The sequence below is a fragment of the Muscardinus avellanarius genome (genome assembly GCF_963383645.1).
Source record: "Muscardinus avellanarius genome assembly, chromosome: 13".
In the NCBI taxonomy this organism is placed as follows: domain Eukaryota; kingdom Metazoa; phylum Chordata; class Mammalia; order Rodentia; family Gliridae; genus Muscardinus; species Muscardinus avellanarius.
The window spans coordinates 64,622,320-64,638,991 of NC_137799.1; the positions used below are offsets into that span (position 1 = coordinate 64,622,320).

At 35.7% G+C, this 16,672-nt stretch overlaps 1 protein-coding gene across 10 annotated transcripts in view; it reads left to right on the top strand.

Annotated features, from left to right (window-relative positions):
- Nucleotides 1-16,672, top strand: part of PTPRD (protein tyrosine phosphatase receptor type D) — a gene marked incomplete at both ends in the record, with an annotated part of 415,865 nt that overhangs the window by 93,461 nt on the left and 305,732 nt on the right. For all 10 annotated transcript variants that reach the window (XM_080708743.1, XM_080708735.1, XM_080708734.1 and 7 more), the window contains 2 exons: nucleotides 12,600-12,745; nucleotides 15,661-15,802. In XM_080708743.1, the coding sequence (XP_080564869.1) occupies nucleotides 12,600-12,745; nucleotides 15,661-15,802 (288 nt within the window). The remainder of the gene's footprint in view (nucleotides 1-12,599; nucleotides 12,746-15,660; nucleotides 15,803-16,672) is intronic.

Below are 16,672 nucleotides of genomic sequence, written 5' to 3' on the forward strand. Positions count from 1 at the left end.
CTTTCCAAAGGAGTTGAAATCAGAGAACTACAGTAACATATGCATACCTATGTTCATAGCGGCACAATTCATAATAGCCAAAATATGGAACCAACCTAGGTCTCTGTCAACAGATGAATGGATTGCAAAATTATGGGAAATACAAACAATGGAATTCTACTCAGCTATAAAGAAGAACAAAATCATGTCATTCACAAGAAGATAGAAAGACCTGGAGAACATTATGTTAAATGAGATCAGTCAAACATATTTTGTGTATTTTGAATGCAAAAATAAGTAGTAAGCAAACCTGGAGGTTTAAAGTGGAAAATGGTGAGCTAATGTCTAAAAGGCATAGCTGATAACATATTTTCATCAAGAACGCATGACTTTATCATAGAAAATGGTAAAAATGACTTCATGGATTATGTATGAGGGATTCAGGACCACTTCCATGCCTTTCTAAAATTTATGTCACTAAACCAGTGGTTACTTTGAATGTCTGCCACTGAAATAGATGGCCAGTCTTACTAAGCATATCATTAGTTCAGAGAAGTCTTATTGCCCAAGCACATAGAATGTAGGGATTGCTTGTTTTGGTCATAATATCCTATGGCTATATGTTAAATAAAAAGTTATAGTGTTGAGACCGTGCCATTTATACCACTGCAAGACAAATGCTTATGACCCAGACATTAAAGTACCTTGAAATAAGGCAGATTGCTGCAAAAACACTGGAATGTTTCATTGCTACTTTGGTGTTCTGATCCTTGCCTGTGAATAGTCCTGTTGTGGAATGTTGGCCTGTGCTATGAGGAGCAAATTCGGGATTGTGTGCTCTTCTGGAATGTTAACTAACCCCAGGTGGAATCAGGGATGTTGAAGGCCACTTGTGGGGAAGTCTGGTAGTGGCAGTTGGGATGGAGTGTAGGGATGGAGGTAGAGATGGGAGGTTGTCCAGATGTATTGAGAGTGTTTGCACTGACTGCTTGCATAGTATATAATGGAAATTATGCTGAATGTTTGGTGTCATCCGGTTGAATTTTACAAAAAGCCTATGAAACTAGTACTTTTTATTTTCTTGATTTTTTATGTGAGAAATTGAGATTTAGAGACATTGAATATTTTGTCCACTATTATGCCTGCAAATAGCAAACAAGGACTCTCATATACTTAGTTATCCTGAATCATTTTTATTATATTTTTTCTACTAATCTGTGTATGTATAATAACTATTCCAAGCTGGGCTTAGTAGTGTATTCTTGTAATCCTAGCATTTGAGAGGCTGAGATGGGAGGATCATGATCTGCGGACAGCCTCAGCTACTTAGTGAGGCCCTTTGCAACTCAGTGAGACCCTGTTTCAAAATAAAGAATAAAAAATAGGGCTGGGGATATAGCTCAGAGGTAGAATGCCCCTGAGTTCTATTCCCAGTACTGCAAACAAAACAAAACAAAACAAAATTTAAAAAACCCAACTATTCCAAAGTATCTCTTCCTATTAATAGTAGACAAATTACATAGTCCTTTAACATGTTTTCATTGGGAGGGCTGTTAACTATTTTAAAAGTAAGTTCTTTTAAAGATATGAGGACCCAAATGTTACTCATCTGGAAACTTCCAAGGCCTACCATATCTCTAAGTAACTGTTAAGTGAGCTAGATTTCTGCTGAATAGTCCTGAACACCATTCAATTAAAAACAGAAAAGGAAGTTCCATTACAAAATTAAGTTTTATAAACTTTAAATACTCAGCATTTTTATATTTATATAATGTAATCATTATACAAATTAGTTTTTTTTTTTTTGGTGGTACTGGGGTTCCTGGAAGCCCTTCTACCTCTGGGCTACACTCCCAGACCTATTTTTATATTTTTATTTAGAAACAGGGTCTCCTAAGCCAGCGTGCGTGGCTGGCTTCGAACCTGCGCGATCCTCCTGTCTCCGCCTCCCAAGCGCGGGGATTACAAGCGTGCGCCACCACGCCCGGCTACAAATTAGTTTTAAATACAAGACAATCCATGTTCAGATATAAATGACTTAATGACTTGTGATGGGGTGAAATAAAACACAGAGGGCCAGAAGCCATTATAATGCAGAGAGAATCCTGAATCACAGATTAGAAGTTTATTTAGTTACTGTAAGCCAATTAACATAAAAGCTCATCTCTAAGATTTTTAAAAAGTAATTTGGAAGACTACTATTATATTTTTAATTGAAACTAATTTTTGAGTTTTTAGTGCTTTTCACAGTAGCTAGTCTTTGCAAAATTTTACCCTTAGTCTTTTTCTGTTTGTTCATTGAGCAGTCACCTCTAAAAAGTGCCCTCTGTCCCAAGAGATTGAGAAAGGGTTCCTTTGAGTGCTGGTCATCCAGTTTTTTCCTCAAAATTTATCAGTCTTTGGTCTCTACCTTCCATCCCTTCTGTTTTAAACACATGGATATTCAGCCAATGGTAAAATCATAATTTTTTCTTTAGCAGTGATCCAGGTAATTGGATACTGATGTATTTTTGCTTCGTATATGTACATTGTTCTTTAAGGAAAACTTTTTAAAATGTGTCAAAAGCCTTAAAGACATCCTGTTTTTGTTTGTTTGTTTTTGTTTTTGCTGTACTGGGGATGAAACCCAGGGGCATTCTACCTCTGAACTACACCCTCAGCCCTAATTCTTTATTCTTTATTTTGAAACAGGGTCTCACTTAGCTGCAAAGGGTCTCATTAAGTAGCCGAGGCTCTCTGTGAACAGTGATCCTTCTGTCTCAGCCTCCCAAATGCTGGGATTACAAGCATATGCCACTGCACACGGCTCCAGTGTTTTGTTTTGATAATTTTATATAGTAATTCATCATAAATATTGGAATGTTGCATATAGGACTGAGTAGAAATAATGACTAATAGGAATTACATATATGTACAAGAATTAATCATTGAGGACTTTTTAGTAATACTAACATTTGAAACAACTATAAGTGTTCAAAAATAAGTTAAATTATATACTCTTAATAAATAAAAATTGGGGGCTAAAATAGTATTGATATGCATATTGACAATATATTTTTAGTGAAGTACTGATTACAAAACATAGCAACTCTATTTAACCTCTCTATTAAACATATTAAATGGGTATAGAAAAATTATTTAAAGTTATTTATTAAACTACTAGAAGGCATTAATTATCTCTATCATTTATCATTTCTTATTCACTTATAACAAATATGTAAGATTAGAACAATATGCCATCAGAAAATTATTTTAAAAATTAAAAACACAGAAAGTGGAAGAGAGGATGAGATTCTTGTGATAAAAATGAGGTAGGATGATAAAGACAAAGGACATAAGACCCCTTACACTCTATTATGCTTCTTGTAAACTCAAGTCCTATGATGGGACTCATTCATTTGTGACTTGGCAGTGAGACATTTTGCCAACCTGGGGTCTGGTCTAGATTCATTGGTCTTCCACATTGTCACACCAGTGTTTTGAAATGTCAAATTTGTATTAGGTAGAATTTGTGTTTTACAGTTTTTTATTAAGCCATAACCTAATTTAATTCAAATAGAAGAACAATATTCACATTTACAATATTACCCATCCTCCAATCAAAAGTTTATAGCCAAGGATTAGGTGGTAGCACAGTGGTGAGCCTTTATCAAGCTCATATTATGTGTTGAGCACTTTCGGACTGGGGACAAATAGAAGCTTGGAAATTTCTGGAATAACCAGCATACAGTGATTTTCTTAAAAGTCTCTAAATGTGGAGCCAAAAATCAAATCTATAAAATAACTATCAGGAAATATAAACCATTGTGGTTTTCATAAGCGATATAGAAAGTGTAATAAAGGAGTTAAAATATTTTGGATTTCATTCTGATGGAGTATCAATGAAGGCTTCAAGGGATTTAATTTTGTCCTGAAAAATGAGTAAATTCTTTAAATTCAAGAGTAGAGGAGAGGTATTTTTACTCAAGGGCACAGAATGTATCAAGACATGGAGTTAAGGAATTTAGGTCCTTTGTGGGTAAGAGTGGAAACATATTTGGGAAAATAGAGTGGCAATAGCTCAGAAATAGCTTAAAAAACCAAACAATTTTTTAGTTTTATCTTGGAGCAGTAAGCTCTTAAAGTCTTTTTTTTTTTTTTTTTTTTTTTTGGAGTGGAAAACATCTATAATCATAGACACATTAAAAAAAAAAAGGACTGAAAGAGCAAAAATGGAAAAGCAAAGAAGGGTCCACAGTAATGTATAGTATTGATTATAGAGATAAAATCTTATGTTTTGGTGACTGGATGGAAGAATACACATACCATGATTCCATTCAGTTGTTATTGTTGTTGTTGTTGTGATGATAACGATGATGATGATGATGATGATGATGATGGTGATGGTGATGGTGATGATGATGATGTTATACTGGCTATTGGGCCTATGAGCATTCTATTTTTGAGCTATATTCCCTATTTAATTTTTTATTTTTTATTTTTTTGGTTTTGAAGCAGGGTCTCACAAGGTTGCCTATGAATCTGTAATCCTCCTGTCTCAGTTTACCAAGTATTAAGATTACAGGCATGCATCACATGCCTACTGTATTCAGTAATTTTTAATCTAACTGAATATTGGAATCATCTAAAATTTATTTGCCCACTCCCACCTACTTATTTCCTATTTTAATTTGGACCTTAGAACCTGTATTTTAGTTTTTTAAGGTTCATAGATAATTTTATTATCTGATTTAAAAAGAGAATCAGAACCATTGTTACTGGATATGAAAGAAAAAGAAGGGTAGGAAATGTTAGGGCTAGATTAGTAGGACTTACTAATTGATTAGTTGTGGGACAGAAATATCAGATGAGGAGGCTGATTATTTCAGCATGGGTACTTGGGAGAGTAAGAGTGCCCCCAAAATAAACACCAATAAGAGAAGTATTGAGAAGGCAGTCATCTGAATAAAGTTAATTGTATATATAAATATGCATAGAAATCTGTAACTGAGGTGTCTTGAAAGAAAGACGGTATGTTAAGGTCAAGAACTTGGATGGGATATTTGTCTTTTTCCTTCATGAGCAAATTGAACACATACATAGAAGAATGTTAATGTGTTTTACTATATTAAACTTAGGTGATTTGTATGTGAATTTTGTGCATTGATTTTTCTCTCTTGGTCAAGCATTGTAATTACTTAGCTCATTCATAATTTCAGTTGGCTTCTGAGATATTGTTCTACTTTAGGATAAGCGCTCTCCTGGGCAGCACATTTCAGGTGAACTTTTTCACTGGTGGAAAAGAATTGCTATATAGCACCATCTTACCAAACCCTTTAGGACCAATCACTATATATTTTACATTTAAGTAAAATAAATTTAAAAATGCACAATAAATTGAGATATGTCTTATTGAAAGTATAACTTCTTTGAAAGTTTCCATTTTCTAATTTCACTCAATAAAAATATCAGGGCCTTAAAACTTCATGAAAGTTCATGAGTTACTATTCAGCCCGTGAGCTTTCTTTGCTTCCTTTTTACTCTTCCTCCCTTCCTTTTACTTATCCATCCATCCAAATATCTATATTGCTCTAAAATATTCTATAAATCTATAAGAGTAAAGGATTCGATCTTTCAGGACTGTTGGAAAACATTCAGTAAAAGATTTATAAAGCATTTAGTGGAGTACAATAAACTCAATAACGAGTACTTATATTTTTTATTTCTTTCTGAAGTATATTTCCCCTTAAGTTAAATTTTAAAGCTAAAAGGTTGTTTGGGAAGTTTTTTTTTTTTTTTTTTTTTGAGGAAATACCATAAATGATTCAGAAGCAGTCTGATTTTGAAAATCTATCCACCCATGGATATCAATCCAAAGGTGACCTTGTTCTTATCTCATGTAATGGGTTAAAAGTCCCCACAGGGCAGGGATCACATAGAATACCCAGATGGAAGTCACACAGGGTGTATCTGCACCACGATTTTTGCCTTCCTTAACAATTCCTTCAACTTGGGCACCTCTGTTTCCATCATGTGTTCATGTGATTGTATTGCTGTCCCAGGCACCTCATCTCTACATTCCTACCCAGTGAAAATCAAAACCCAGTATCTATACAAATGTTGGCCATTTTCCATGCGAGGGTCAATGACGGTAGGATGTGCTTGTAGATGGAAGGAAATGTAAAGCCCTCTGTCAGATCTTCTTTAAACCTTCAGCCTTTACCCTTAGGGCACTCCGACTTACCTCTTGTGCTCTGCATTTCCCTCCCAACTCACCTCAAAGGCCTTATTCCTGAGCTTTCTCTTCTCCTGATAACAGAGAAAAGAAAATCAGAGATGGCCTGAATTGACTGGCTCAAAATTTTATAGGCACCTTTTCAGAAGAAAGCAGGTGCCTAAAGTCCTGAAGATTATCTGTATATTCTTACAGAGCATTGCTTTATTCTTTCTCTAGTATCATTAATAGCATTATTAACCTTCCCTTTCAAGATTTAAAATACATTGTTATGACAAATATCACTTTAAAAACAAAGCTCTCTATTTAAGGAAATGTTAATCAGCTAAAGGAAACAAAGCCAATTAGTTACATGCTGTTAGTTTTGTTCCCTCTGCCACATAGTTTCTTGATGTCCACAGAAGCAGCTTATTAATTAAAATTAAATTAAACAAATGGCACCCTCATTTCTTCTCTTTACTTTGTAGCTTGTGATCTTTTCTGATTCTATTTTAAGTGATTCTCAGTTGGCCAGTCAAGTTACCTCAAATCTGAGTTGTCTCTGTGACCTTTAAGACATTCTAAAAAATTCTTTTCTTCCATGAATGTTACTGTTATTCTTCAATGGCTCTTCTCCCATGAATGTCTACTTCTACTTAATATATTATACTGAAGGGGTGATGTTGTCCTCAGCAGGGCATTTTGTAAAGGATGGTCAAAGACAGTTTGCTGGCCTTAGTTAGATCTCTTTCTTTAATTTAATAGTTGTAAGTTTGCATGGAGCTAAAAATATGACAAGCCTTACATTAAAATATACTGTGCCTCGGTTATACTTTAAGGAAATGTTTCTAAAAGCAAACATCAGTTGGCAGCTTGTGCTCTTCTTGAGCTGTGTAAGAAATAGTGATCCACTGTATTCCTGGAGCGCTGTCTGCTCTGTGAATGCCTCCTGAGAATACACGGTCTTTGAAAACAGCCAACAAGCATGGCAGACACATTCTAGAATATCAGCCATGTCTATGTTCTGACTCATATGCATGTTTAGCGTCTCTGTTTTCCATTTAGAGAACAGACTTTCTAGGTTGAATAGTAATTTGACCTCTGTAGTGCCTGCCTGGCACTAGTTTAATAAAAGATCATACACCTCACTTGTCAATATCAGCTTGAACAGAAATGCAGTTTGCACAGCACAGCATTGGCAGCGTCAGGTGGATAGCAGTGGCTCTTAGCTAAACAATGGTTCATAGCAGCATTGATTCACTACAAAAGTAATGGAATGGAATGGTAATGTTGGTGACTAGAAGGACTTCTCATGCCTTTCTTCTTCTTGTTTTTTATGTGTTTTTCTTAAACCAAGTATAACATTGATGCTTTTATCTCGTGAAGTAAAAATGGAGATTTTTTTTATTCTGATATGGGGAATTTTTGTATCAGAAACATTTCTATTTCATGTTTTACTTGTTTTATTTTTCCCCTTCTCTTTCCTTCTTGAGATTGTCCCTTTAATTTGGGCATTATTTATGAAAAAAGAAGGCAGAATCTTCATCTTGTTCTTTTTATGAAGCTGAGATAGAAGAGGGAGTGGGTGCTGTGTGTTATTATACTCCTCTGAGAATAAAGATTTTTATTGGCCTCAAGCATTTGTTGGAGTTATTAAGTTTCATCCTCTCTCTGTCTCATATCTTTCCTTTGGCTGGCCGCCTCGCATAGACAACATCAGTCTGAGAATTTGACCAGCCAAAATGATTGTTTATGCAACACACATGCTATATTATCTAGAATCTTACTTTGTGTCATAGAATGGTGACATTTATCTTTTCTGTAGTTTGTATGTGTTGGGAAAATATAGAGAAATTGACATCAGGTACATAAAAATGTCATGATTTGCTTGCCTATGGAGACCAGTGGACTTAACATTAAAAAAAAAAAAAAAGCTCTGTGGACAGGCATCTGGAATGCCTTCCTTTTATCACTCACTCACTCCTTCCTTCCTTCCTTCCTTCCATTTTTTTATTGGTGCATTGTAGTCATACATCTTAATGGGGTAAAAGATGGTGGTTGCATACCTGCACACATCACCCAATTAGTGCTTACCGTATTCCTGTCCCATTCCCTTCCCCTTACTTCTTCTCATGTTTGGCTCAGTGATTGACATTGATATGTTTGTTAAAGTACATCATGCATTTGAGAATTTCTCTTTCCCCCCATCCCATAAGGCCTCATTTTCAAGATTTTTCTTTTTACGGTACCAGGGTTTGAACTCTGGGGCATTCTTCCTCTGAGCTCCCCCACCCCAGCCCTATTTTTAAGTCTTTATTTTGAAAATGGTTCTCACTAAGTTGCAGAAGGACTCTCTAAGTAGCTGAGGCTGAACTCGAACCTGTGATCCTTTTGTCTGAGCTTCCCATATACTGATATTACAAGCATGCACCACCATGCCTACCTAGCTCAAGATATTTTTTAAAGTATCATTTTCTTATGATTCTTTTTTAAGGCCGCATTATCAAGACATTTTTTAAGTACAAAGTCACTACAGTGACTACAGTGATAAGTAGCAGGATTTAGAAAAAATAGTCTCAGATCCTGAAACAGATTATAGCCAGTCATCTTAATAAATTTCTCACAGTGCATTAGGTTAATTTAATTATCTGAGTTGGTCTTAAGAAATAAAACCCTGTAGTAGTATCCAGCAGTGATGTCTTTGGCAGATTTTCCTAAGAGTCAATGTTAGCCTGGCAACTTCAATATAGGACCAGAAAACGAATAAAAGAAACACACTTGGAAAACATGGGGCAATTATATTCCTTTCCTGGATACATGGAAATTTGATTCCTTAGCTTTCCACTCTAAAATAAGATTGTTATATTTACTTCTAATTTAACTTCTTTATTGTCCTCACCAACTAATTTCCAGATGTGCTTCCTAATGTCAGCCCCTATATTGTATCACAACACTGAAAGCAACTTGTTCAAATAGCCTTTGCCTTTTTTGTAGATTTTAAAAATCTCCATTTTCCCTTCATTTGGGGAGATTAGAAATGGAATAGTATCGGCCAAGCATGGTGGCGCACGCTTGTAATCCTCGTGCTTGGGAGGCTAAGACAGGAGGATCGCGCAGGTTCGAAGCCAGCCTCACTGGCTTAAGAGACCCTGTTTCCAAATAAAAAGTATAAAAATAGGTCTGGGAGTGTAGCCTGAAGGTAGAAGGGCTTCCAGGAACCCCGGTACCCCCCCCCCAAGAAATGGAATAGTATCTTAAAACAATAGAATTCTGCTCAGCCATAGAGAGGAACAAAATTATGTAATCTGCCCCAAAATGGATGGAACTGGAGAATATTATGTGAAGTGAGATCAGCCAGTTTCAGAAAGCCAAGGGTTGTACGTTTTCTCTCATTTGCTTTTTTCTCAGCTAGAAAATACATACAGGTCTTTAGATAAATGTGGAGAGAGACTAATAAAATAGTGGAAAGGGACGGGGGAAGGAGGTGATGAGGGGGATAAGACGGGTTAAAACAAACTTCAAATAATATAATGGTAATACTGGAAGCTATTATTACCAGTTTCACTAATGTGCACATGGGGGGAGGAGGAACTAGTGGGGTGAGGTGTGGAGGGAAATTACTAAGTGCTGTTTGCATGTGTGTTTCATCAGGTTGAACTTCTCCATGATTATAATTGCAATGCACTAATAAAAGTATTTAAAAATGGGAGGGAAATGCAGGGAAAAGGGCATTCCGTCTTCAGGTTTAATTTCTAATTGGTACACATTATTTCATATGATAACCCTTCATTCCCTTCACACATTTTTGCAAAAAAATTTTCAAAAGAGAACTTAAATGGGAAGCTGGGTTGCTAAAGTCAACTTTAATGCAGGGTCTGAATTTTTTAGAATATGTAAAAGAGAAGGAAGGTACCTAAAAATGATAGTATGGTAACATTCACTGTAGCAATGCAATGCACTTTGTTTTTCCAGGAAAATTCCCTAGGAATTGTAATTGCATAATTACAATTTGTATGTTATATACTGACAAGTGAGTGGTCATTATCAATTCGCATTGTTTGCAACTGAAGAGAGGGAAATATAAACTTTTGTGATATATTTTTTGTTTGTTTTCAGAAAGTTGACATCAGCATAAAGTGCTTTTTGTTCCTTTCACTGTCAACTTCAGATCATTTTAAGTACTTCCTACAGCTTCTGGGAATAATCTAGTTTGTGCTGCTACCAGAGATGCTGTAGGATGTGATATTTTAGCAAGGCTCTTAGAGCCTCTTTTCTTTTGTAATCTTTCTGAACATAAAGAGGCCCAGGCCCCTGTGTTTCCACTGAGCTGAGTTTTACTGATGAGGTGGAGAGCCCCTTTACAAAGATGCCACCCTTCCTCTTTCTTCTCCTAAACTTCCCTCTTCATGGAAGTTGTATATTGAGCTAGTGATCTTTAAAGCTGGAAGGGATTTCTGTAACATAACTTCATATTTTGACAGTTTAAAAAAAACAGTAAAGTTCGGTTGTGAGTTCCCCTCCCCCCCTACAAAGACCATCTATATTGATCTACCCATTCCCAAAATAATAGTGGAGTTGTGGTGTAAATGTGGTTTTCCTGAGTGCAGGGAAATTGAATGGACAGACTACTCCATCAAGGCAGGAAGAATATCAGGTGAAAGAAAGCAAAGAAGCTAGAGGTGAAGAGCCAACCAGTATGGGTGTTGCTACATTTGGCTTTTTTAGTAGAATATGACTGTTTGCAAAATACATGTTAGCTATAGTTACTGAAAAACAATTTGCAATGATATATATCCAAAAGCAGCAGAAGAGAAGAAAAAGTCTATAAGAGGGATCAAAACAGAGAGATTAAAATGGAAAAGTGAAAAGTTCTTGTGTTTTAAAAATTCCCAAGTATAAGATATAAATATAAAAAGCATGGCAAAAGAAAGATGTAAAGAAGTAGGAAAAATAATTAAAGTGCCTCCTCAGAAATTACAGTTATTATTTTAATATACATTGTCCAATTTTGCATACAAGTGTTCTCCTTTATTTTAGGATGTCCCTTAGATGTAATTTCATTTTTTTCGTTGTTATTTTTTTTTCTTTAAGTACTGGGCATTGAACCCAGGGGCATTCTACCTCTGAGCTCCACCCCCAGCCTTATATTTTTATTCTTTATTTTGAAACAGGATCTCACTAAGTTGTGGAGAGCTTCACTAAGTAGTTGAGGTTGTCCACAAACCTGAGATCCTCCTGTCTCAGCCTCACAAGTACTGGGATAAGAAGTGTGTGCCACCATGCCCAGCTTATATTGTTTTTGTGGCTTGTCATTGATTAGTAAGCATGTAATTGTCACATGATAAAACCTTATAAATATAAGTTACCACTTGTATTGTGTTCCATTATTTGCCCTGGTTTATTTCAACATAAATTCCTAAATTATTTAATATTTAGAGTACTTGGAATCCTTAGCTAAACAAAGGACATGCTGAATATCTTTGTGCATAAGTATTCATCAAGCTCTTATCATCATTGTATGTTAGACTTCAAGCTTTTGAAATATTAAATGGAAAACAAGATTTTAAGGGGAAAAAGTGAATGGTATGACTATTTAAAGTAAGTAGAGGACTTATAAAAGCTTCCACCATCTAGTAGTTTAGCTTTAGTAGTCTTTCAGTCTATATTTTTATTTAAATATATCTACTTTTTTCCTGGGCATGGTCATTCATTTCTGTAATCTCTGAACTCATGAAGCTGAGGCAGGAGGATCACAGATTTTAAGTAGTGAGATCCTCTTCCAAAGTAAAGGAAAAAAAGAATTGGTAATGTAGCTGAGTAGTAGACCACTTACCTAGCATAGTAGAGGCTGATGGTTTGACCCCTAGGATGACGAAAACAAACAAAAAGTGCATATTATTTATTTATGTATTTGAAAAGCATGGGGTTAAGTTTCAAGTTAGGTAGTCTTTATTTGAATAGCCAGGTTAGAAAGTCACTTTACCATTTCCCCTATTTCTATTTCTTGCCAAATCTTCTAATTCAGGGCTACAGTTTTGTCTCGTTAATCTTTTCTAGAATTTCCCTTTAATGCCACTAATTTTAGTAGCTCAGCAGTGGCAGTGCTGCTTTCTGGCAGGGTCCTGATAGTGGCATCAAAGCAAAGAGCTAAAATTTTACTCACTTTGATTGATGAGCTCATTTTGTTACAGAAGACAAATTGGATTTTTTTACACTGGTAATAAAAATTAATGTATGATGTTGCTTTTCTGAAGTTACTAGGTCTCTGCCTTAATATAAATTTCAGCAATAAAACCACTAACAGATAACTTGTCCAGAACGTTACCTCCTTTCCCTTTAAACTGCCTTCAAAAGTAAAAGGTACTTTTGTAATTCTCTGTATCCATTTCCCATTTAATTATGATGTTTATTTTTCTTTTTATTTCAGCACCTCCAAGATTTACCCGAACTCCAGTTGATCAGACAGGGGTCTCTGGTGGAGTTGCATCTTTCATTTGCCAAGCTACGGGAGACCCGAGACCTAAAATTGTCTGGAACAAAAAAGGAAAGAAAGTCAGCAATCAGAGATTTGAGGTATTAGGTCCATTGTTCTGTTTCTCTGGGGGAAGAATGTCTCTGCTCTATCGATGGTTTATTTCTTATTTGTTTGCTTTGCTCTGATGTACGGCATTATAATCTCAGATATGACATTCTTTATGCTACATGTTATGGATAATATAACTCTACATGGCTTTTTTTAACTGAGCACTTGGGTGTCAAAGTGGTTACCTTTTGTCTCTGCTTTTGCTTAGGCTTAAGGTGGATCCATCTGTGAGCTTCATCCTCAGGCTGTAGAACCTCATATTCTTACATAAATAAGTGTAGGGATCCCACTTAAAAACTTGTCTTTTAGCCAGGTGTGGTGGAGCATGCCTATAATACCAGTACTTGGGAGGCTGAGATGGAAGGATCATAGGTTTAAAGCAAACACCAGCAACTTATTGAGATCATTTTAAAATAAAACATTAAGAGAGTGTTGGGGGTAAAGCTCAGAGGTAGAATGCCACTGAGTTCAATCTCTAGTACCAAGAAAAAAAATAGAAGCAACAAAAACAAAACTTGTCTCCTCCAGAATCATTTATCACATTTTGCTTTTATTGAGTAACATGTTCATACCTGAACTATGCTGTATGCATGTTTAAATGGTATAGGCTAATTACTTTAAGCCAATCAGAATCTATGCCTGTTCCTGGGAATAGGGATAGTTACATCCAATGCCATAGCTTAGAATGGGGGAGGGGTAGTGTTTTCCCAGAATGAAATTTAAATTTCTGTTCCCAAGAAAATGGAATGTCATTATACCATGTGCCTGTATAAACTAGAATTAGAAATTTGCTCCAGTGTCTTGGTATAAAGCACTACTTTTAAAGAAGCATACCTAAACAGGTTGCTAATTCAGGTAAACCTATAGAAGAAATTTTTTTTCTTTATTCAAGAAAGTTCAGTGCACTAAAGATTAGACATAATTTGTACATTCTTTTTTGAGTGTATGTGAGGATTCTTATGGTTTAAAAATTTGTTCATTATGGAGAAGAAAAATAGATCATAAGTTCCACAGAGAAACTATGCAAGAAACACACAATATCATACTGATAATTCAAGACATGAATAAGGTAACTTGATTTTTACATGTTACCAAGGATCTTAAACCGTTACAAATGATAAAACTCACTTCCCGTTTTACCTGAGATTTTAGTCTGCTTCCTGTTACTCACAATTGAGCATATGAATAGTACTTTCTAGTTAAAGGAAGTAATAGCAACTGTAAAATCCAGAAAACTTTGTGCTCATTTATAATAAGTGTCACAGAGAGATGTAGGGTGCATATGCATCAAGAATCTAGTTAATTACAATGTTGAAATTTGAAATCTAGACTATAGTTGAGAAATGATAAATTTTAAATTATATTTGTTTGAAAAAATGGGTATTTACAGTGACTTAAACAGAATATCTTAAAAATTTCAGAAAATATTTTCTGTAGCATATAGCTCTCATGCCTTTTTTTTTTTTTTTTTTGGTGGTACTGGGGTTCCTGGAAGCCCTTCCACCCCTGGGCTACACTCCCAGACCCATCCTTACATTTTTTTTATTTGGAAACAGGGCCTCCCAAGTCAGCACACAGCTGGCTTCGAACCTGCGCGATCCTCCTGTCTTCGCCTCCCAACCGCGGGGACTACAAGTGTGCGCCACCACGCCCGGCTCTCTCATGCCTTTTTGATGCATATTTTCTCTTTTTCATTTTTACTTTAAATGAAACTAATTTTTTTGTCAAAGACTCTAAAGACCATGAAAATTTTTTCTCCTAAGATGCATAGTGGGGATTTTTTAAAATGTGCTTAATAGTGTTTAAAATAAATACATTTTGGTGCTTTGAGGAGAGGAACATTTTTGATATCTTCATGAACTTAGAATTTGGCATGACCAAAGGACTTAATATGGACGTATCTTTAAAATATTATCTTCTTCCGCTGCATGCTAGCAGTGCGCACACATATACACACAACAAAATTTGGAATTAAATGTCTCATAAATATATTTATAAGGTATTCTCCATTCAGGTACATGTAAGTATAAAGTAAAACTGAGGGTAAAAAATAAAGCACATTGTCTTAGTGAGCAACTTATCTTCATAGTTAAGTATGCAATTTGTCATCATCATCCTTTTTTAAGAATATAGTGTTCGAATTACTTGACAGCGCCTAGGACTAGTAGTGTTACTGAACTCTTTCACAATAGAGTTCATAATGATAGTGAATTCAAGCTTGGTGTTTAGGACATTCATTTTCTGACTGGTGAAGCAAGCCTCCATTTTAAAGCAAGAATGCCCTAAAATGCAGAAAATGCTAAGGTTGAACAAATACTGGAATGATTTATGGCAAAATTAATGCATACCATCAAGCTTTGCGTTGTGAGAGCCACCTTGTTGGCTCTGAAGTACTAGAATTATGCATTTTCTCATCATGATTTGCTCATCTATACTATTCAGGATGAGACACTTTAACCCAACAGAACTATTTGTGGTGGTATGCATTAATTTTTCACCTTGCAGTCCAATTATTAGATGGATCCACATACACATATGTGCTGTCAGGGACAGAATAAATTTGAGAAGTTTGTCCATCAACTTCCCATCTCTTGCAAAATTAGTAGGCTTAAATTGCCTTAAATACACATCCTGGAATATGTTTATGAGTGAATCCTGAATGATTTTTTAGGAGATTCTAGAAATCTAAACTTTTTTAGATGTAGTTTTATATCTTTCTTTTTCTTTAGTAGAAGATCCATTAAATTAGACCCAATATTCTGATTCACCACTGTATCAAAATGTAGTCTTAGAATGAGGCTGAGTTCATTCAGAGCCAAATGGCCTATTCACCACTGCATGGAGCGTTAGTGGAGAGGTAGACAATTATAACAACACCTGTGACAGCTATTGTTTCCTCTAATAGGTAATAGAGTTTGACGATGGATCTGGATCAGTTCTCAGAATACAACCCTTGCGGACTCCTCGAGATGAGGCCGTTTATGAATGTGTGGCCTCAAATAAAGTGGATGAAATAATTGTCTCTACAAGACTCACAGTTTTACGTGGTAAGTCCTGAAGTGGGAGGTTGCTGATTGTGGCATTGTTGGCATTCTGCATGCCAGGTGTTTTTTTGTTGGACCTTTATAAAGACCAGCAGTGTTAAGATGCTTCAATGAGAAATGAATTCCTGTAAAATGTTTCTAAAGGTCTAACTTTAATTAGACAGTGGACTACTCCTCCTTCTCTTGTTATTGGTTTGGAAGAAATGCCAATCAGGCAGAGAAAAGGAAAGCAGAAAGAAGTGTTGATTTCAAATGTCACATGCCATTATGATTTTGGCTAGTGAACCTAGAAGGGAAGCAGGATACACCCCTCCTGTTTGTTAGCATTACTCGTGCAAGGACTTTTTTTTTCATACCTATGTTGAACAGCTGTGTTTAAGAAACTACCAAAGCTGACACTGAATGTTTGCAAAATTAAAGGGAACAATCTCTCCCCGAAGATGAGTTCCTCATGAGCAGTTGGTCAGAAGCAAGGATAAGAAAGACACCTTTCCTCTTTATGTCAGAAATAATCATTTTATTTCAGCCTTTCATCTTTCCTTGAACAGATATCTATTGATGCACGTGAAATGAGGCGATGAATCCCCTTCTGTGTCTCTAACTCTGTTGCTTACATAATTTGACCAAAGTACGGGATGAGTTGTTGTGCCTTCACTTTTTAGACTTTCTTTACAAAGACAGTACTGCAGAATAAAGGCTGATGATTAGACCTCTATTGTTATGTTTTCTCTTGTCTAGAGATAGTAATATTGCCTGATTGAACACGTAACATTTGACATTTCCTTGCCAACACTTTGGTGACATTCTCTCTCACAGTGGTGGGTTTGTTTTGTTTTAAGCTTTATTCCAGAACTTAGAAGATTAGGCTTTCCT